The 22641-nt window shown below is 39.9% G+C and overlaps 1 protein-coding gene across 2 annotated transcripts in view; it reads left to right on the top strand.

The window, feature by feature from the left end:
- The window catches only part of LOC124611148 (germinal-center associated nuclear protein), a 279556-nt gene that overhangs the window by 38724 nt on the left and 218191 nt on the right, over nt 1-22641 (top strand). For both annotated transcript variants that reach the window (XM_047140221.1, XM_047140218.1), the window contains exons 4-6: nt 227-435; nt 585-727; nt 10276-10491. In XM_047140221.1, coding sequence (XP_046996177.1) covers nt 227-435; nt 585-727; nt 10276-10491 — 568 coding nt within the window. The remainder of the gene's footprint in view (nt 1-226; nt 436-584; nt 728-10275; nt 10492-22641) is intronic.

Below are 22641 nucleotides of genomic sequence, written 5' to 3' on the forward strand. Positions count from 1 at the left end.
CCTGTCTGCCGGTCAGTGCTTTCTCTAAGTTGTGAGTAGCAACCTATGCATTTCATTCTGCTTAAGAAGGTTGTGACACAATGTGGCAGGTTTTGGAATCCAGATCTCTTCGTTTTCAAGCATTTGATGTATTGCCACTTACTATTTTCTAAATTGTAACATGCATATCGTGAATGGGGGTATTTGAATAATATTGCTAAACGATATATTAATGGTCCATTTGCAGACCTATTCAAAGACCTTCCCGTACTCTAAAGGCATTGCCTCCAGTGCCAGTTTTTAAAGAGACTCCACAGAAACCTGTGGAAGTGCCTGAATCTGGAATAGGATCACTAAACAAGATTGAAGATTTGTATTCATTTTTGAGAAAACCAGCTGTTACTTCTGAAGAGCGATATAATGTGTTGGAAGCACGTGATAAGTTGATGCGAACAAGTAAGTATTCTCAAATAATTTTAACTGTCTGAAACATAATATTTTGCGGTTCAATTTGTAAACTTTTTCTGCTGAAGTGGAAGTTGTCAGAAACAAGAAAAGTCTCCAAATTTGATATCCTAAAGTTTGTCTGATATCCCATGTTACAGAAAATGTGAAAGCAGCAAGCTTAGCTTTCGCAGAAAAAAATGTTGGAACATGTCCGGATATGTGTCCTGAAAAGGAACGGTATCACAGAGAAGCAAAGCACCAAGTATTCTGCTATGAAATGGATTCAAAATCTTCGAAACAGGTAAATTTTGTTATCATAAAAGAAAAAAAAAAAATTTCAGGCTGCATGCATATTGTGTGTGTATTTGTGTATTTATGATGGTGTTTGCATGCATGCATACGTGGGGTCCCTCAACACTTAACTTGAATATTTATTTTTATTTAAAAACAAAGATGATGTGACCTACCATACGAAAGTGCTGGCAGGTCGATAGAAACACAAACAGACACATACATACACACAAAATTCTGCTTTCGCAACCAATGGTTGCTTCGTCAGGAAAGAGTGAAGGAGAGGGAAAGACGAAAGGAATGACTCCTTACCCTCTCCCTTAAAACCCACATCCTTTCATCTTTCCCTCTCCTTCCCTCTTTCCTGATGAAGCAACCATTGGTTGCGAAAGCTAGAATTTTGTGTGTATGTATGTGTTTGTTTGTGTTTCTATCGACCTGCCAGCGCTTTCGTATGGTAAGTCACATCATCTTTGTTTTTAAATATATTTTTCCCGCGTGGAATGTTTCCCTATTATATGAATATTTATTTACTTTGATTTTATTCTTTACTGATAAATTTTGTTTCAAAACATGACACATTTTACCAAAAACTCATAATTTGGCAACTTTTAATTTGTGAAACATAAGTCATTTGTGAACAGATAGATGGTCTGGAACATCCATCCAAAGATGCATTTTATCCCATATGAATTACATAAACCAGGAACCCAAATTTTTTTTCACGACATGGTGATGCACTATCACTAGTAAAATATAATGTACAATAATTGTGATAATAATAGATATGTAGTACCACAGTTGTTGAGTTTTGGCAGTCAGCACATGACAATGGCAGAAGAAAAGCTCAAAGTTCACATTGTTTTCCTCAGAGATATTTTTTTGTTGGTGTATGAAATGGCCTTTGTGAAGATGAGGCACAAAAGATATCATACTAAAAAAGCATCTGAAAGGTGACAAGGAAAATACACAAAAGTGTGAGAATGGAAGAAAAATGAAAAGCAGTTTCAGAATTTGCAGAGAAATATCAAAACAATGCCACTGTAATGTAGGAATGAAAGAGTGCGAAAAGAGATACTGGGAGTGACACTGAAGATTTGGCATGGATGAGTTTTAAGTTCAGGATATCCAAGTGGTGCATCACGTCCCACAATAATATGATGATTTTTGAATTTGGACTTTTTTATCCATACTCATTGTCTCACAAAACAGCTGTTTTGGTTCCAACCATAGCATACATTATCAAATACAGTGTGCGCCAGTCAAACGTGCATTTTTTAAATGAGTGTAAAATAAACACGTATGCAGATATCAAAATTTTATTCATACAATCTTATTCTACGTTAAAAAGCATTTAAGAAACATCAACACATTTTTTTTCATTGTTTGAAAATAACATCAGCAAGATGGTGTCCTTCTCGATCACGGCATTCTTGCAGACGATTTACAAAGCTGTCCCTCTCATGACGGAGCGTACCCTGAGGAATTCTTTCAATTTTCGACCAGATTCTTGCTTTGAGATCATCAATGGTATAATATCTTTCCATACACTTTGCTCTTAAGGTAACCCCATAAGAAAAAAAAAACACAAGCTGTTAGGTGGGGTGAACAGGGGGGGGGGGGGGGGGGGGGCAAGCAATCGCTTCCTTCTTGGAAATCATCCGGTTAGGAAAAACTTCATTGAGAACATTAATGCTCACGCGGGCTGGGTGACTTGTTGCTCCATCTTGTTGAAATAATGTTTCCTCATTAACTGCATATTGACAAAGCTGAGGTATGAAGAATGTCCTTAACATTGTTGAATAGCACTAAGCATTCACGATAACAGATTGCCCTCTTTTGTTCTCAAAAAAATAAGGGCCTATTATTCCCTATGAGGACATTGCACACCAAACTGTTACTTTGGTTGAGTGCAGGGGTTTTTCGTGGAGTTGGTGAGTGTTCTGATCACTCCAATATCTAAAGTTCTGTTTGTTCATATATCCAGTGAGGTGAAAATTTGCCTTGTCGCTCGTCAAAAGGATGTGAATAAGCTCCTCATTTTCTTCAATCATTTGCAAAATACTTTCACAGAAATGCTATTGGACCACGAAGTTGTTGTTATTCAAAGCGTTAACCATTTGGATTTTGTATGGTTGGTGATGTAAGTCTAACCTCAAAATCCTTCAGACAGTCGTGCCAGAAATTCCAAGCGCAACACTCTAGCTACGCACTGATCACCAGGGTCTTCTTCCCACAGCAATTGTTACACGTTTCACATTCTCGGGAGTACGCACTGTCTTCGCTCTGCCACCTCTTTTCCTTGTTGTTTCACCGACATTTTCAAAGTTTTTGACGCAAGTTTTTATTGAGTTAACGGAAGGAACCAGTGTATTATGATTAATTTTAAAATGTGCTCAGAAATGATGCTGAGCGGCTACATAGCTACTGCTTCGGTAGAACGCTTTCATTGCAAACAACCGTTGTTGCTTAGTCCACTGCTCCATTGCTACAGAAATGCTTTGTGTCGGGGAATGCAGTGGTGACCTTGGTTACTCCCCATCCCCCCCACTACTTCCAGCACTTCCGGACACTAATAATAATAAACACAGCTTTGACTGCCGCACCTTGTACTTATATATGCAAGCACTTTAGTAAAATATCAACCCTCATTAATGATTAGTAGATTAGTGGTTTGTTGTGACCATTACAAAGCTTGGAGTTGGGGATGAGTTAACACATCATCAGTTAGCATAAAATCCGTTGGTGACCAAGTTATAGGACATGCTTAGAAATTTACACTGGACACCTGAGTGTTTGTTTCACTTTTCAGGTCATTCAGGCATATACAGTTAATTGTAGTTATTTATATAATAAATGAAAGTTAAACAAACAACAAAAACAGCTAGATGTGGGCTTTCAAGACCTGAAAGCTTGAAAGGTGAGAAAGTACTTTGTACTAGAACATTTATTGACTTTGTTGTGACAAAGAATTTTATATTAACAATGGGATATCATTATATAATTGCTTGAGTACACACACACACACACACACACACACAGTTTTTACCTCCAGCTCTGATACCCAGATTTATCTCCAGTCTTCGTCATTGTTCACATGTAGTGATCATTCACTGACATGATTAACGTTATTTTTCCATTCCTGAATATACATCCCACTCCTAATTGACCCAAGTTCCATATACGTATGAGACTCCCACTCCCCCTCCCCGCAATGGCTTAACTATAAAAATTCCTGTTTCTCGAGGCCGCCCTTCATTCCACAAAGACCTCGAAATCGTTAGACTGTGTGCATCCTTAATCCGCCTAGTGATACAGAAACAGATTTCTGTCTCATGGGTGGATCTGAATTACCTCTGCTTCCTATGCAAAAGACTCCTATTATACTATCCCAATTTCGTACACATCATTTCACAAATTGCAAGTCGTACCTCTTCAACAGCTAAAAGAATGTTCCAAATACCACTTTAAACATCTATCCAGTTTACAGTTTCCTTACTCTCTTCTTGGAATACCACTATCCAAGACATATGCTATTCCCAGACAGCTTCTTGCCTGTACTCACCATAGGATCAGACCCTACCTTGATGATCTCTTACATCTGCCACATTCCCTGAAACGTCTTCCTAACATCTCACAAAACACGGGCAAGCATAACTCACTATTTGTAACCTGTCCACTAACAACCTTAAGCCTACATTTGATCCTTTTCAAAAGCCTCACCTCCAGCTGCTCATCTTCCATGAATTTCTCACCTTGAACCTGCCTCATCTTCTTTTCTTAGCACGATTCCCAGTAACACGAAATTTTGACAGGATGTAGAACAGCCATCAGTCTTCTGACTGGTTTGATGTGACCCACCATTAATTCTCTTGTACCAATCTCTTCACAGACTAGCACTTGCATTCTACATCCTCAATTATTTGTTGGATATGTTTCAATCGTTGTCTTTTCCATACAGTGTTTTACTCTTTACAGCTCTCTCTAGTACTGTTAAGTTTGATACTTTTTGACTTCTATCAACCAGGAATGCCTGCTTTGCCTGTGCTAGTTTGCTTTCTATGTCCTCTTTGCATTATCCATCATATGTTATTTTGCTTCCAAGGTAGCAGAATTCTGTAACTTCGTTATGGTTACAAATTTCATTTTAAGTTTCTCTCTATTTTCATTTCTTCTGTTCCTTATTACTTTCATATTTCTTGTATCTCACCTCTGTGTTTTAACACTGGAATTCCTCGTCCACTCTTATTGTGTCATCCTCGGTTTTAATGCCACAAAAGGTTGTTTTGACTTTACTGTATGCTGAAACAGTCCTGACGACCATTCCTTTTTCGATTTCTTCAAATTTTGCCTGCGGCCAATTCACATTAGCTTCTCTGCCCTCTGTGTTCATTTAATTTCTAAGTGAACTATGTTTCTGTTTTCCTGACTTTGTCTGAACATTTTTGCACTTCCTCTGTTCATCAGCCATCTAAAGACCCCCCTGCGGGTCCGGGGATTAGAATAGGCCCGAGGTATTCCTGCCTGTCGTAAGAGGCGACTAAAAGGAGTCCCTCCCCCTCAAGGGGGTAGTTAGCGCCTGCGTCCGGAGACGGACGGTTCCACGACCTCTATTTGCGGTCATTTTGCTTTTTCACTTTTCGTTTCTTCCTTCCTTTGGTTGGTTCCTTTCTTTGCTCTTTACCACCTCACTGTCTTCCTTACTCTTTCCCTTGTCTTCTTCTCCTTGCCTTCTCATTGCCTTCTACTCCTTGCTTTCTCGTTGCCTTCTTCTCCTTGCCTTCTCATTGCCTTCTTCTCCTTGCCTTCTTCTCCTTGCCTTCTCTGGTCTCCGCAACTGACTTAGACACCCTAATTGCTGAGGACTGCTGCAAGTTTCCTGCACTTACAGCTACAAGAGGCTCCTCTCCTCTTAGCTTGTGCAGTTGGTCAAATCTATTGGTTATACGCAAAGTACAGCTGACTGAATGTCTCCTCCTCCTAGGTGCCTTCTTACCAACTGCCAGTTCCCATTCCCCAGCACCCTTCACCCTCCTCAACCTATCTAGTTTCTCCTTTATGTTTTCTAACCTCACCTGAAGGGCACAGATCTTATGTTCCCGCTCTTGTATCAACTTATGCAACTACCTCCTCCTACACCCCCACCTACCAGCTTCAAAGGAGTGTCCAGTACCATTCAAGAGTCAGAAACCTTAACTGCATGCTCTGTCAGCATTTCAACTGCCTTTCATCATGCTCTGAAATGAGGAACATCGTTCCCAGCCTTCTTTTCTTCTCTCTCAACCACAAAAATCCAGTCTGTGAAATATCTTTGTCCATTATTAACCATCCCTATTCCTGTCCCTTGCCACAAGAGTCATACTCGTGTGAAATACTCAGGTGCAATATTTGTTCTGTGCACTCGCCCAGTATATTTTATTCTAGTCCCATCACAGGCATGTCCTGTCCCATCAGAGATGTAAAAACCAGCGAATGCCATTGTATATCAGCCACTATGTGGCTTCTGTACAGCCATTTAAATGTAAATGACCACCAAATAGCTATCGACCTCAATGAATGGCCACAGCAAAACCGAGACCGAACACAGTGTTGACTATACAAAGGTAGTGCAGGCCACTGTGAACAACGTATATGACATCAGTGCTTGCTTCATGACTCATACCATCTAGATTCGTCTCCTCCCCCCCTCATTTCCCCAATTTTCAATACCGAACAGATCATCCCCCCAATAAGAGTTTCTCTGAAGCATATAGATGGGAATACTTCTTACAATGCAACTTCTTACAATGCAACTTCTTATACCACAATCTCTCTGGCATCAGTCTCATCTAGCCCCTTTCCCACACCCACCTCTGCCACAGTCCTTATACCCTGCACTACACCCCTCCTATCACTTCATTATAGTTCAGTTTGTCTGTTAATACAGTGTACTCCCAATTATTCAGAATAATGCGGGATAGAAGATCCATAAATAATCAAGAAACATAACTAATAGAAATACTTCCAAACATGTATTTGGGATGATGTGTACTGGATGGATAGCAGTGGCAGCATTGGTGGCTGACATCTGTGCTCACTCAGGCGGGGCTTGGCACAGGCGTCTTCTGCTGCCAGTCTGGCTTACTAACTTAGCATCTGCCACTGCCCCTAGTGACCAGCAACCCGCCCTGCTGATCCCCATGTGTGTGATGCATGTGCGTTTTTCGTTTTCTTTTTTTAGATGCATGAATAATTTGCAGATCGGATAATCCACACATGAATAATCAGGAGAACACTGTATGAACAACCATACTATAATCTCCCCCTTCCTGTGTTCTGTGCTGTGCCTCGCATTAGCCCTTCCCCAATATTTTGTGTACTATGTGCAGTTACCTCTGCCTGCACTAGTGCAAGCTGGCCAGTCCCTCATTCCTATCCCATTTCATTGTAGCCTGTCACTTCCCTGGCCATTACCCTGCCTTTGCTTAATCCCTCCCAAAACACACACACACACACACACACACACACACACACACACACACACACACACACACACACAAAAACCTATAATGGCTACTGAGGAGAATCATAGGATTATTGGGTAACAAAATTAAAAGAAAGAAAGAGAGACAGAGAGAGAGACAGAGACAGAGAGAGAGAGAGAGAGAGAGAGAGAGAGAGAGAGAGAGAGAGAGAGAGAGAGAATGTGCCAGGAAATGAGTAATTGTGCAGTACTGGAGGAGAATCTCTTAACCTTTATCTAGTGTGAACATAAAGCTGTTTGTAGTGTTTTTGTCATTATAATTATACAATTGTAAACTTATTCTACATCATATGATTAACTCTGTGTATTAGGGGATTTATATAATTAAATATAGGATAAGCTATCCACTTTTTACACTTTCTGTTAAAGTACTTTGCCCTTACCTTGATCAGTTTCCTTTCTGGTGCATAGTACATTTATCTTGTCACATAATCTAGCTTTAAAAGAGTGCAACTGAACTGACAATTGAAAGTTTGTATCTGGTCCAGTTATTTTATCATTACGGTATCTGCGAAAATGTATACACTGAACCCAACCTGAATTCCCGACATCGCCTGTTACTCCCTCCTGTATGCAAAACACTATTATGCAAAGCTTCTACAATCTCATGAATGCAGAGGAACAGAGGCAGAAGGCCTTGGCTGTTTTTTTACTCTGTTAGCGCATATTTTACATGTGGTCAGAAACAGTCTGAACGCTTGCAAGGATGTTCAGGATAAGTTGTTCTGAAAACGTAATTGCTAAGAAAAATATTTGATACGTTGTGCCGTTTCCAAGTTAATTAGTGCTGTTTTGCATACAAATTAAAGTGGCTCGCCATGCACAATTAGTGTCAGATGTTCTCATTGTGTAGATTATAGCACAAGAGACTGCTCAGCCTTTGGCTCAGGTTCAGTCCTTACTACTGTTCCATGTCCAATTTTTGTATCACTCTCTTGTTCAGTTTTAGGAAATCAAAAGAAGAGCACATTTGCTGACACCATCTCTGGTGTGCTGCTTGAGTTTGTGCATGCAACAAGTTGATTGGCTAACTTTAATGGTAATTAACTCAGAAGTGGCGCAATGTATCGAATTTTTTTGTAACAATTGTTTCACAGCACAACCTATCCTGCAATGCCCTTACACACTTTTCAGACTGTTTCTCGCCACCATCTATATGTGAAATAAGGAATTGCAGATTTATGTTAGATTACTTACTTATTATGGTAACCATGTTGATATGTATTCGAACTGATACTTGAAAATGTTGTACTGGGATAGCCTTATCTTAATTTCATGTTATATATTTTAAAAGCAGTGGCTTCTAAAATACAGCAAAAATTTTATTATATTGTCTTGATTCTTTTTCCAGTATATCTCGTGATTTTTGCATCACCTTTTGGCTTGGATGCCGCTTACTTTCCTTGCACTTTGTTTATGTATCTCTGCATTAATTCACTGCTCATTCCTGTACTTTCTCTTCTGCATTTCTTAATGACCTCTTCAAATGTAGTGCACTATTGCCAAGAGCTGCTGATAAACTTTCCTTATTGAAGAAGCAGTTTTGGTCCACAGACCATCAGGTTCATAAAAACATTTACAGCACCGTATTCGGTAATGAAAATGTATGGCATCAAATAATGAAATCCATTAATTCGTCACTGTTTTCAAATCGTAAAAAATTACGTCATCACTCACAAAAATGTGCCAAATGGTGGACTCATTCATGTTATGTTGACAGTCAGCATTAACATTATGAATGGAAGCATTAAGTATGTAGAATGCCACTGTTCATACTGTTAACACCGACTGGTAGAATAACATGAATGATGCAGTGTGTGGCACATTTTTATAGTTGACAATTTAATTTTTTGCTATTTTCCAACAGTAATAAATTTATGGATTTTATTATTTGACACCATTTATTTTACCACATAGCATGATGTAAATGTTTTTATGAATCTGACAATGGCCTGTGGACATAAATTGGTCATTCATCAAAGAAATTTTATCAGAAGGTGTTGGTGGTAAATCATGACGTTTTTCAAATATTTAAAAGTGTGAGACATCACCTTCTTAAAATATTTTGCCTCTTCTTTGCTTGTAATTTGTGTACTTAAATTGAAATTTTTGAGATTTTTCATTATGTGGATTCTATGTCTGCATCTATACTCTGCAGACCAGTGTGAGAGAGGGTATGTCCCATTGTAGTACATGTTACAGTTTCTTGTCATTTGATTCACGTATAGAGTGCAGGAATAGTGGGAGTTGTTTTTTGCAAATGTCAACTAAGAAGTCTCATCAATTGTTTGACAGCAGTCTTTGTAGACATCATTTCAAATACTTTTTTTTGTTTTATTCTCGGAGGGGTCAAGGTTATTCTTCCAGTGACATGTTTTCCTATTTTAAACATGAAAACAACTAATAGACAAGCATTCTGCATTGTGTGCCCCCTTCAAATGTTTCTTTCAGCATTACTGTAATCTCAGATGGTGATTTGCATGACAAGAAACTGAATTTCACATAGATACTGTTCTTTATGATCCTTGATAGTGAAAATATGTGTTGTGAATGAATAGCCACACAAGTTAAAGCTGTTTTGCGGGCTGATGCATGGCCCTGTACACTATATCCATAAAGCGGCAGAACTTGCATTTAGATTTCACATCATCAGATATGAATTATTGTTATTTTTCCATCCCAGTTCATTTGTTAGCTTCCAGTACATACCAATTTGTGGCACTTATTAATGTGTGGGACTTTCTAGCCCCTGTACTTATTATCTTTTGTACTCATAAGCTACTATTAGTTAGCCGGCCTAGGTGGCCGAGCGGTTCTAGGCGCTGCAGTCTGGAACCGCGCGACCGCTACGTTCGCAAGTTCAAATCCTGCCTCGGGCATGGATGTGTGTGATTTCCTTAGGTTAGTTAGGCTTAAGTAGTTCTAAGTTCTAGGGGACTGATGACCTCAGCAGTTGAGTCCCATAGTGCTCAGAGCCATTTGAAACATTTCTTCTATTTGTTACTAGTTGCTGTTATTTATATTCTTGTGTGCAGACTGCTGTGATGGATGCTTATTTAGCTGTAAAACAATACTCAAGAAGTTCTGCAGACCAAGACATGCCTCTACCACATGATCTTCGGCCAGCTCCTGTCCTGCGAATGACAATGGAGTATATGTTGTCACAAATTGTGAATCGTGTTGAAGATCCCAATGAAAACATGAGGGACTGGTATTTTTTCCTCTGGGATCGCACCAGATCAATAAGAAAGGTAAATGAAAAAAAAAGCATTCTCACAACAATATTTTTTATAGAATATTTTATAATCAAGTTTATTTTAAAAACTTTCTCAGGAAGTAGAGAAAAACTGAAGAAGTAGTAGTCAGTTCTTTTCCAACCCACTTTTCTCTCTCACTGTACATGCCTATTAAACCAAATACAGGCCAGTTACCTTACAACAACACAAGTGTGGTACTATTAATAGATGGTGGAAACTAACATAAAAATTAGCTAGTTTGTGTGGCTGAATAGGCATATCAGTCTGTGGCACTGAAGTGTAACTTCACTGTAGCAATCCTACATGCAGGCATGGTCAACTTGCACATTGGTAAATGCAGTCCACTTCTTATTTGGCAGAATCTGTAAATACAGTGTCGTTATCTAGGGAAGGATCGCTTGCTTCAGAACTCAACATTGACAGAGTTCCAGAAAATAAGAGCAAGCTCATGGCTGCTTGGGCTTAAATAAGTTGGCTAGCTGGTTTCACATGAGATGCTGTGCTTTCTTTACTGGCAGCACTCTTGCTGGATGTACTGGACGTAGACGTAATGATGTGTCAGTTGTCCTATGTTGTATATTGAAATGTCCAATGGGATTACAAGAGCCCTCCCTACTTCAGTCTGCATGTAGGGCAGAAACCAGCCTGGCTGATGTGGGGCAGGATTTGGAAGGGGCAGCAGGCTGTTGCTTAAGGAAATCCCTGTGGTCAGTTCCAGTTGACACTCTGGTCCTGAGGCGGTGGTTTGGAACCAAGTTAGAGACTCCAGATGTGGTTTTGGAAGCAGACTGCTTTGATGCTGATGCTGGCAGCCCTGATTGTTCACCCGATGGAGGAGCTGAATCAGTGTCCTTGGAGGTCTGCTGTGGTAGGCAGGATGAATGGACTAGATATTCACTGCCTGCGGTGTGCCGTTGAAGGGCCCACTGTGGTAGGAACTGTTGCAGCAGCCCTCTGGGCACAGTGGAGATGTATTGCCAGGATACCACAACACAGGTTGGTTACAGTATCTGTGAAGCACCCCACATGTCAGTTGCCACCAGAAGTAGCTGACATCCCTGTTGTGCTACAGTGGACCTCCACATGCAACTCAGGGCTGCACTTGAATATGTGCCTACACTGGGGCCCTCCCACTGGAGCACCCATGTGAAATGGCGTTGCTTCCTCTTTTTCTCATGGGACGAGAAGACCCAGCAGTGCCTGATGAGGACACCCATGCAATAGTTCTGCTTGGCTATGACCAAAAGCTAAAAGACGTGAAGAACAGTCTGATTTAGCTGACCCCATAGCTTTTGCCATTTGTGTTTTCAGAGTATAATGAAACATTCTGCTAAGCCATTAAGATTGGATGAAAGGCTGGTGGTCGTTAAATGCTGAATGCCGTGGCAAGTGCAGAATCACTGGACCTAGGATACTATGAACTGAGGGCTGTTGTCTAGAACCATGGTGTGTTAGCCCCTTTGATGGGAAAATTTTTTGTGGCTCCTTACCATCATTGACGTTGTTGTCTTATACAACCTGATGACAGAAGGAAAACAGAAAAGATTGAATCCTTAACCATATTAACCCACATTGTTCCAAGGAAGGGGCCTGTGAAATTTGCATAGATGTGATCCCTCAGGTCATGGAGAATAAGACTGTGTGGAGACAATCTCGTGCTTAGTAGGCTGTGCAGTATGTGGACTATCCTTATGAAATCTTCGTCCATATGTACCCAGTAGCTATAGTGGTGGGCCAAGTGCTTCATCCTGGAGGTACTCCAATGTAATAATTGCATCAGTTGTTGATGCAAGGATGTTGGTGGTACCATCTGGCAATTGTCACCTCCTTCCTTAGAAATAGTATGCCCTGACAAATTTTAAGATGATGATCTTGGATTGAGAAACAGTGAAGGTCTGGTGGTACTGTGGCTGACAACTTGGTGGACCATGTCTGACAGATATGCTGCAGGATTTGCTGGAGAATTGGGTCACACCTGGGTGCTGCTGTGAGATCTCCAGAATTGATTGGATTGTCATCCAACTCTGTCTGGCTGTCCATCTGGAAACAGACTACAGTGAAACCCTGCTTTTACACTTTTCAAGGGACTTTAAAAATGGTGCAAAATGTGGGGAAAATGTAAAATGGGGAAGTAACGTTTTAAGTGGTAAAAGTTACGTGTAGGATCCCCACTTGCTGCATTTTCATGCTATATGTATGATATATGTACATAATAGGCATCAAAATACTTGTCAGATGCTTGTTTATTATTTAACAAAAAGTGCTGATGTAACTGGAACTGGTAACTGTCTGGGAACTAGAAACGTTTGACTTAATTTCATACATCATAATTGATGTTTTTGGAAAACCTGCAGCTGTCATTCATTATTTAGACAGTGAAACACTGCACCAGTTATATTTTTTCATTCTTAGTACAATGTTTTTCAATAATTTTTTCTCATTGTCAATTGCAAGTATTTATGTAAGTATTTTATGTGGTGTTTATGTATGTGTTGTTCTGGATCTCTTGCACTATAGTCGTGTTTTTGAGGTTATCAGATACTGTGCCTTCTCAGTTATGTAGAAAACCACACACACACACACACACACACACACACACACACACACACACACACACACACACACACAGAGATATATATATATATATCACTCACATTGTTTGTGAAACATCCCAAAAAAATATACCCAAAATACGCACTTGACGATGAGAATAAATTCTAGGAGGGAGGGGGGTGGGGGTGGGGGGGACATTGCTAAGCATGAAAAATACTACAATAGAGGCGGTTTGGAAATGGTTGTGACTGGTCATGATATCTTTGTTCGAATGAACCTAGTTACTCCCATCAGCCACCATGTCGGGTAGAGAATGGCAGCGGCAGGAGATACATCACAAATTGTTCAGACTTTTAAAGTTGTAATCCGCTGAGTAGAGTGCTTTTAAGAAACTTATCCACATAACATTTGTAAACACTGTGTGACTGCCAACACTGTGCCAGAGTCATTTTACATCAGTTACATCACTTTTTTCTCCATGAACATTTTTGATGTGCATAAATAGTGGGAAAATTATAAATATGTTAAAGCAAAATCGAGAGTGAATTAATATTGTGGGCATAGGAAATTTGATGGGAGTGATAAAAAATGTTGTAAACAGCGGGTGAATGTTAATTCTGGGAAAGTAAAAGCTGGGTTATACTGTTTTTTCTTATTGTGAGTGTCTGGATCTGGGTCCTTTGGAAGTTGAGACAAGGCATGCATCCCCATTCCAATGTTTGGTGAATGGATGGTAGTATGTACAGTACTGATAGTTTGATAAACACAAGGCCCACCAGTGCAAGCAATGGGCAGTGTATTTTTGGAACTCAGCCTTGAACGCGAACAATTTTGATAGTGGCTTATTATCTGTAACTAAATAGAACTTCTGATCACTTGAAATAATAATATTAATAATAATGTGAATAACAAAAATAATAATATCCTGTCCCCTGTTTTCAATTTGGGAGCAATTTTTTGTGATTTGCTTTAATGTTCTGGACACAAATACTATAGGTTTTTCGCTACTGTTGGCAAGCTTATGTGATACGATGTTCCCAAAGCAATGAAGTGAGATACCTGTAACCAGAATTAATGGTAAATGAGGCTGATAATGTCCCTAAGCAGGGTGCAAACTGAAGACGTGAATTCGGAATTTGAAATGGCTTCTGACAATTGTCCAATCTGTGAATGGGACCTCTCTTTCTGCATAACCGATTCAGTGGGCAGGCGATAGAAGCTGCCCAAAGGATAAACTGGGCGTGATAGTTAACCCTGCCGCAAAACACTTTGAGATATTTTACTAGGGAACCAGTGTTTTGTGTATTGTCATAATGTACTCTCATGTAGGCTGAAAGGCCTCTTTACTGTGAAAGTAGCTGAGGTACATAACAGAAGGCTGGAAGAAGGAACATATTGGAAAATTACCCACTTGAGGCCTTTGTTAGCAAATGCTGTGGAAACAAGAAATAAATTACATATATGTTCTCCATTAGTACATCTTGTTACCAAAATGTCATTGAGGTAGTTTACACAGAAGGGGACACCTGTAAAGACCTATTCCAAAACACCGTTAACTCCAAACAGAAATCTATTGTACTGTCAGAAATCTAAGGAGGGCATTCAACCTAAAAATTTTCTGGACTCATCATCTTACAGAGGCTGAAAATAAGCATCCATGTGAATAATTCTGGAAAAATGTTGACCCTCACCACCAGAAAATTTAGAAAAGAGCTCATTGTGTCACAGTAACATGTACAAATCCACTTCTGCATGTGCAGTGACAGAAATTTGAAATCGCCACACAAGCGAAGAGTACGATCTGACTTTATTGATAGCACCAAAGGGGAGACCAATACCTCCATTTTTAGCTGAACTTCATCTTAGAACGCTAAGTGAATTTGATGCTTTTTGAAGAACCACCAACTTGCGAATGTTTCAACACTATGTGGGCATGAAAATTCAAGGACAAAGCCTGTTGCATTGTGTTTGCTTTACCAGAGCTGTAGTGTAGCCTGTGAGATTTCAGAAGCACTTGCAATGCATGATGGGTCTGACTGTCTTAAAGCCTGTGTGCACACATTTTATCGGGTCAAATGGACTACCACTTGCAGATTTAACCTTTTGACATAAGATTGTCCATAGATACAAGTAAATTTGTACTTTACTGTGTGCATCTTGGTGAAAAAGTATTCCAAAATTGAGGCAAAAATATCTTACTGGGTCAGCACATATTGGTCAGACAATGAAGCCAACTCTCGCACTCACCGAATGAGGCAGTGTGGCTGTTAAAGACACTGACATCATGTTCGGGAGGATGGCATTGTTCTGTCCAACCGTACTGATTTGGATTTTCCATCATTTTTTTATATTGCTAAGGCATATTCTGGGATGGTTCCTTAATCAGGGCCAAGGCCAACCACCAGTTCTATCCCCATAGGCTACCTGTAATATCCTCATAAAGCATGTTACGTATGCTGTGTGTTGTATATTTTGGCCTATTGGCTTGCTTTGTATTACCTTGACAAATCTTATATCATTGTGAATGATCCTTGAATGAATAAAGGTAAATAAAATAAAATAAATTAATACAACAGTGGGGTGATTGGAAATAAAAATGCCTGGTGACGGTCTGGGTACTTAAAATAACTTTCCTGAAACTGCAGTGCTTACCAGTCTTCCTGGGCATCATTGCATGATTGAAAAGCTGGAATAACCCACTACACTTGTAACTATTGGAAAACTGAACTCCTCAAAAGCTTTGCTAGTTCCTGTGGTCACAAGAAAATTAAATAATTTGCACAATTAATCCACTGTGCATGCAGGTTAAGCTATAAACAAGCTAGATGCCGTGTAACAACTCATGTGTGACAATAGTGATAGAAACAACTGCAGTAGTTAATAAGTTTACATGCCCGGAAAGCCACCTAAGTGTAACTTCACTATAGAAATCTCACATGGATGCGTAACTGACTTGTGCAACAGTAAGGGCAGTCCACTCATTATTCGGCAGAGTCCCTAAATATAGTGTCATCACTAGAGAAATGTTGCATAGATCGGAACATGATGTTGGGTGATTCACAGAAAATGAGAGCAAGTTTGTGACTGCCAGAGCTTAAATTTGATGGTTATCTGGTCTTACATGATCGGTTGGCTGGAGATGCTGTTTTCCTTGCTAGGAGTTTTAAAGTTTAGTTTACTGATCAGTGGAGGTTGACAAACTTGTTCATACTCGAGATCTAGTTCCCTGGTGACTGGTCCTTTTCAGGACCCATTCATTTTTATTCATTCACTGTTCCTTATTTTTTTCCATCCAATTCATATACATGTATATCTACATGACTATTCTGCAATTCGCACTTAAGTACCTGGCAGAGGATTCATTGAATCTCTTTTACACTGTTTCTCTACCATTCCACTCTCACAAAGTGCACGGAAAAAATGAGCACTTAAATATTTCCAAGCAATTCCTGATTTCTCTTATTTTAGTACAATGATTATTTCACCCTATGTACATGGACACCAACAGAATATGTTTGCATTTGAGAGAGAAAGTTGGAGATCGAAATTTCATGAAAAGATCTCGCTGCAACTGAGAACGTCTTTGTTTTAATGATTTCCACCCGTACGTGCGTATCATGACACTCTCCCCTGTTTCGCCGTGATAAAAAACGATGTTCTTCGTCAGTCTATTTTGTAAGGATCCCATACTGCACAGTGACACTCCAGCACAGGACGGACAAGCATAGTTTAGGCAGTATCTTTAGTGGATTTGTAGCATTTTCCAAGTGTTCTGCCAATAAAATTCAGTGTTTGGTTCATCTTTCCCACAATATTATCTGTGTGATTGTTCCAATTTAAGTTGTTCGTAACTGTTAACCCCAGGTAGTTAGTTAAATTGACAGCCTCTAGATTTGTGGAGTCCGTTGTGTACTCGTCTGGATAACCTCACACTTTTCATTGCTTATGCATCAAATGACACATTTCACACCACACAGATGTTTTGTCTTGATCGTTTTGCTGTGGTTTTGATCTTCCAATGGTGACTTTACTAGGTGGTAACTGTAAACTGTCTAAGATAGCTGCTTAGATTGTCTCTTGAATCGTTTATGTCGATTACTTAATATTGTATGTCTGTAGCAAATGTTAATTTATTTTCATATGAGCAGTAACTAAAAACAGAAGGCTGCTATGCTTATTAAGAAATTGTAATTCAGTATTTGTCAATAAATATTTCCATTTTTAAAACATATGTGAAGTTTAAATGAAAGTAAAAAAGTTGCTACTAGTGAGGTTCAAAACAACAACTTTAGGGTTACAAAACTTCTGCTCTACCACTCAGCATTCAGTCACTGTGCTGATCAGTAAGAATTGTTTCATTCTTACCAGAGCATAAAATCTTCCAATCTCCAAAGCCTGTTTATTGAGTTTTCCAAGAACTGTGCCATACTGCTTTAGGAAATTGATGTCAAGGCACTGATCTTCAGGTCCAGTAAGTGTGAAGAAAATGATGAGGATAGAGCAGTTCTTAGGGTACCCTTGTTAGTTAAATATCATACCTAAATCGAACTTAAGCGGTTTCAGAAATTTTTCTAGATTTGAACTAAATAAGTTTGTGACTTGAGTGAACAAAACAGATTAGATTGGTCTCCAGGTTACCTGAGTGCTCTAAAACCCGTTCAAAGGATTATCAGCTGTACCTTAGAACCTGAAAAGTAAAAACCAGCACAAGAAATTGTTTGGATAAATTAATTTGATTTCATTTAAAAATTTAATTTTTTGACAACCCGTAGAAGATATATATCCACAACTGTAAATCTTGCCATTGATAAATATTATTTTTCAAAGCTAAATTGGAAATTACAGGCACTTTGTTTTTAAAAACAAGCACACCATATTGAAAAAAAAGTTCCAGCACATTGGTGCTTTTTGTATTAAATTGTAATAGATAATTATTATGAAGTTATAAATAGTGTACGCAAACAACTAGAAACTGAAATTTCAACCAGAACTTGCCATACATTATTTATTATACCGACTAGTGTCTCCCTTCCATCCAAACCTTGTGTCATCCGTCCTGCGTTAGTATCTCCTTTATTTAGCTCCCCTCTATTGTCTGTCTATTTCTTTCTCTTATGTTTTTTCTCTCTTGCCTTTATGACACACTCTATAACGGCCATGATACATGTCACCGCACACAGCTTTTTGTTACATCCTGTAGTATCAGTTGCGTCTGTTAAGACAGCTGTGCACGTAATTCCACGTGCCATGTGACCCCAGTAACAGCATAACACATTTGTAACAACTCAAAATCCATCCCTCCCTCACATATCACTCCCAAAATGCCTGTCCATGTTTCCTTTTTCTCTCTTCCGCAATTGAATTTATATTGCGTGCTTGACAATATGTCACATGTGATCAGATATACCCCAGTCACAGAACTACTCGCTGCCCCCAATACAAATCCTTTTATTTCTTACACCCGTCAACATTATTCGACTCCCCCCTACAACCACCTGACACCTTTACTTGCCATTTCCAACACCATCTTCTTTCCCCACCAAACGATTCTAGGTGTCATTGTGGCTGGTTACAGTCCCCCCCCCCCCCCCCCTAGAGAATCTTGGCTTGGCCCTTGTTGAACATCATCTCCAACCAATTGTCCAAAACATTGCGTCTCATATTAAAGATACCAACCACTTCCTGAAATGAGAGACATTCTACCCAAGATACTTCCAATCCCTCCCAAAGTGGTGTTCCACCGACCATCCAACTCCACAGCATCCTAGTCTGTCCCTATGCCATTCCCACCCCCAATCCCCTGCCACAGGAATAATACCCCTGTGGAAGACCCAGATGCAAGACCTGCCCAATCCACCCACCCAGCACCCCAGTCCCATCACAGGCTTTTCCTACCCATCATAGGCCAGGTCACCTGTGAAAGCAGCCATGTTATGTAACAGATCTGCTGCAACCACTGTGCAGCATTTTACATAGGTACGACAACCAACCGGCTGTTAACTAGAATGAGTGACCACCGCCAAACTGTTGCCATAAACAAGATGGACCCCGCACTGGCACAACATGCAGAGGAGCACAGCATGTGAGATTTCAGTGGAAGAGTGTGTGTGTACATACACCATCCCTGTCCCAGTATCCCTGCCCAATTTGTGTCTCCACATCTACTAGTTGTGTGCTGTTATCTGGCACCCTGATCTATGAAATCGCATGCCCAGCCATCTGCCCACTTTTCTACCCCAAAAATGGCTCCCCACTCTCCCACGAGCTGCTAGACGCTTCCCCCCAACCCCCTCCCTGCCTCCCCCTTCTCTCCATCACCTCACCCCAGTACACTCACTACGGGCCAGTAAAGAGTTGGCAGTTAACAGAGCACAATGTAGGGGAGAGGGGTGTACATGTGAGTTCATGAGTGTGTGTATTTGTGTGCTTGTTTTTCTTACAGCTAGAAAAAGGGAGTATATTTTGAAAGCTAGCCAAGCTCCGTGCCTTTTGTTTGTGTGCCTAGCGATGAAACAGCAGTTCTGCCTATCAGTGAGTCATCTCCTTTACTCCTAAATAATTCATACATTTCAAGAATGGTTTGAAATTGAACTAGAATGGCTGAATGCAATGAATGAAAGGAACTACAGCTGAATGAAGAATGGTGGAGCTAGAATTAGCAAACCCAAAAAGGAATGAGACTGAGATGGGAACGAGGAAATGCAGGAACTGGAACAAGGAATGAGACAGAGTTGAAGTGAACAATGAACAACCGTGTTGTAGAAATTATTTCTCAGTCCGTTTGCTCAGTTTAGTGAACCATTCCTATAGTTCTGTTCCTTTGTAAATGACCCATCTCTCATTGTCTGACCTTATACAGAATAGTTAGTGAGGACTCTGTAGCCTATTTTCAGGGTTTGGATCAACCATTTTTGCAAGTATTCAGTTAGTTTGTCATATCTTTCTGCACTGGTGCTCAGCCACTAATTTGTTAATTGAACTGTGTATTTCATGCAAAAAAAGTATTAACAGGTTTTGATTTTGTGTCCATGAGTGTGCAGGTAAATTGAATCTGATTGAAAGTAAGGTGTCCTCATGTTAGATGTGCAATCCTTCACTTCTAATCTCAATTTTTCAGTATCCTCTTCACAACATCACCGTAATTATAATTATTTGCTGCTCTTAGAATGACCCTCAAACATTTGTATGTGAATTTCTTCAACTAATTTTTAAGGAAACATTTTTTATCCCTGTAATAATTTTATGTGGATCATTAGTTGTCACTGGTGTAGAATTGTCTGCTTTGTGTTAAGTAAGGTACCTCCTCTTTTCTTTTTTTTTTTTAATTTTTGAGATTGGTTGTTCTTTGTTCATATTATTGACAAATACGAGGGTCACTCCAAAAGAAATGCACACTATTTTTGTAAAAATACAGTTTTCATTCTGCATGTGTGAAAGTTTTACAATGTGTAGATACATCCTTCTTGCTTGTTTTCAAACTTAGTTCAACCTGTTCCCGTGAGTGGTGCCGTCACAGCATGTCTTCAAGACGGCTGCTACACTTGATGTTCATCAGAAGCAACGTGCTGTCATAGAATTCCTGTGCTGTGAAAATGAGACAGTGGGAAACATCCACAAGAGGTTGAAAAAGGTGTATGGAGATGCTGCTGTCGATTGTAGTACAGTTAGTCGGTGGGCAAGCAGGTTACGTGATGAAAGCGGGCACGGAAATATTGAGGATTGTCCTTGCAGCTGCCGGTCTTGTACTGCACACACTCCAGACAATGTGCAGAGAGTTAACGAATTGGTGACTGCTGACAGACGCATCACAGTGAACGAATTGTCATGCTACGTTGGGATAGGAGAAGGAAGTGTTTGCAGAATACTGAAAGTGTTGGCGTTAAAAAATGTTTGTGCCAGGTGGGTTCCCAGGGTGTTGACAGTGGCTCACAAATAAACAAGAAAAACAGTATGCTGCGAACTTTTGGAACAGTCTGAGAATAATGGAGATTAATTTCTTTGAAGAATTGTTTCAGGTGATGAAACATGGTTCCATCATTTTTCACCAGAGACAAAGAGGCAGTCAGTGGAGTGGCATCATGCAAATTCACCCAAGAAAAAAAATTCAAAACCACACCTTCTGCTGGAAAAGTTATGGCTACGGTGCTTTTTGATTCTGAAGGACTCTTGCTTGTGGACATCATGCCAAGTGGAACCACCATAAATTCTGATGAATATGTGACGACACTGAAGAAACTTCAAGCTCGACTGAGTCGTGTTCAACCACATCGTCAAAAGCTGGATGTTTTGCTGTTGCACGACAATGCGTGGCCAAATGTCAGTCAGAAAACCATGGAAACGATCACAAAACTTGGATGGACAACAGTGAAACACCCACCTTACAGTCCTGATCTGGCTCCATGTGACTATCATCTCTTTGGAAAACTGAAAGACTCTCTTCGTGGAACAAGGTTTGGAGATGATGACTTCCTTGTGCACACTGCCAAACAGTGACTCCAACAGGTTGGTCCACAATTTTACCGTGCGGGTATACAGGCGCTGGTTCCGAGATGGCGTAAGGCAGTTGAGAGGGATGGAAATTATGTGGAGAAATGAAAATATTGTTCCTAAAGGATGTATCTGCACACTGTAAAACTTTCAAACATATAGAATAAAAGATGGATTTTAAAAAAAATAGTGTGCATTTCTATTGGAGTGACCCTCGTATTTTATTTTCCACTCACAGAGGCTAAAAGCTCACTATATTGATCTTCTCTATTTGGATTAGCAGAGGCAACTTGGGTTTCATATAACTACATTGTAAATTGCAATAAATTGACCTTAAATACCAACATGTTGCTTGATAGCTGAACAAATGAATCTCTGCAGTCAGGTATCTAAGTAAAGCAACGAGTATAAGAGAGAACCAAATACTTGTGATCCCTGGGATCAACAACAGAGTCACTGTTGAGATTAACTGAGGTAGATAGTTGAATTTTATCATGTAAGTTTTAGTCTATTGGTATCATGCTAACAGTTGGATGATGGCTGATTTATTGATGTAATTATGATCATGAAATAGAAGACTTTCATCGGTGTAATGAAGATCGGAGATCTTCCAGGAAGTTGCACTACAGTGCACTACAAAACTAAAACTTACAGATACCATCCATCCAAAAAGTTTGAGGACTGATTTTGCCGGCCGAAGTGGCCGTGCGGTTAAAGGCGCTGCAGTCTGGAACCGCAAGACCGCTACGGTCGCAGGTTCGAATCCTGCCTCGGGCATGGATGTTTGTGATGTCCTTAGGTTAGTTAGGTTTAACTAGTTCTAAGTTCTAGGGGACTAATGACCTCAGCAGTTGAGTCCCATAGTGCTCAGAGCCATTTGAACCATTTTTTTGAGGACTGATTTTATTTCTGGCGTACAAGCAATGTCAGTACACTAACTACAGAGGCAGCTTGAATTAATGTACATTTGAGGCACGTGGACCCCTGCTGCAACTTGTTTGAAATGTGAAAAAACAAATCTTGGGTGACAATACAAACCTACCACAAAACGACAAAGCACATAAATTGACACAAAGGGTCAACACTTAGATTACATAATCAACA

Source organism: Schistocerca americana, chromosome 1, assembly GCF_021461395.2.
Source record: "Schistocerca americana isolate TAMUIC-IGC-003095 chromosome 1, iqSchAmer2.1, whole genome shotgun sequence".
NCBI lineage: Eukaryota > Metazoa > Arthropoda > Insecta > Orthoptera > Acrididae > Schistocerca > Schistocerca americana.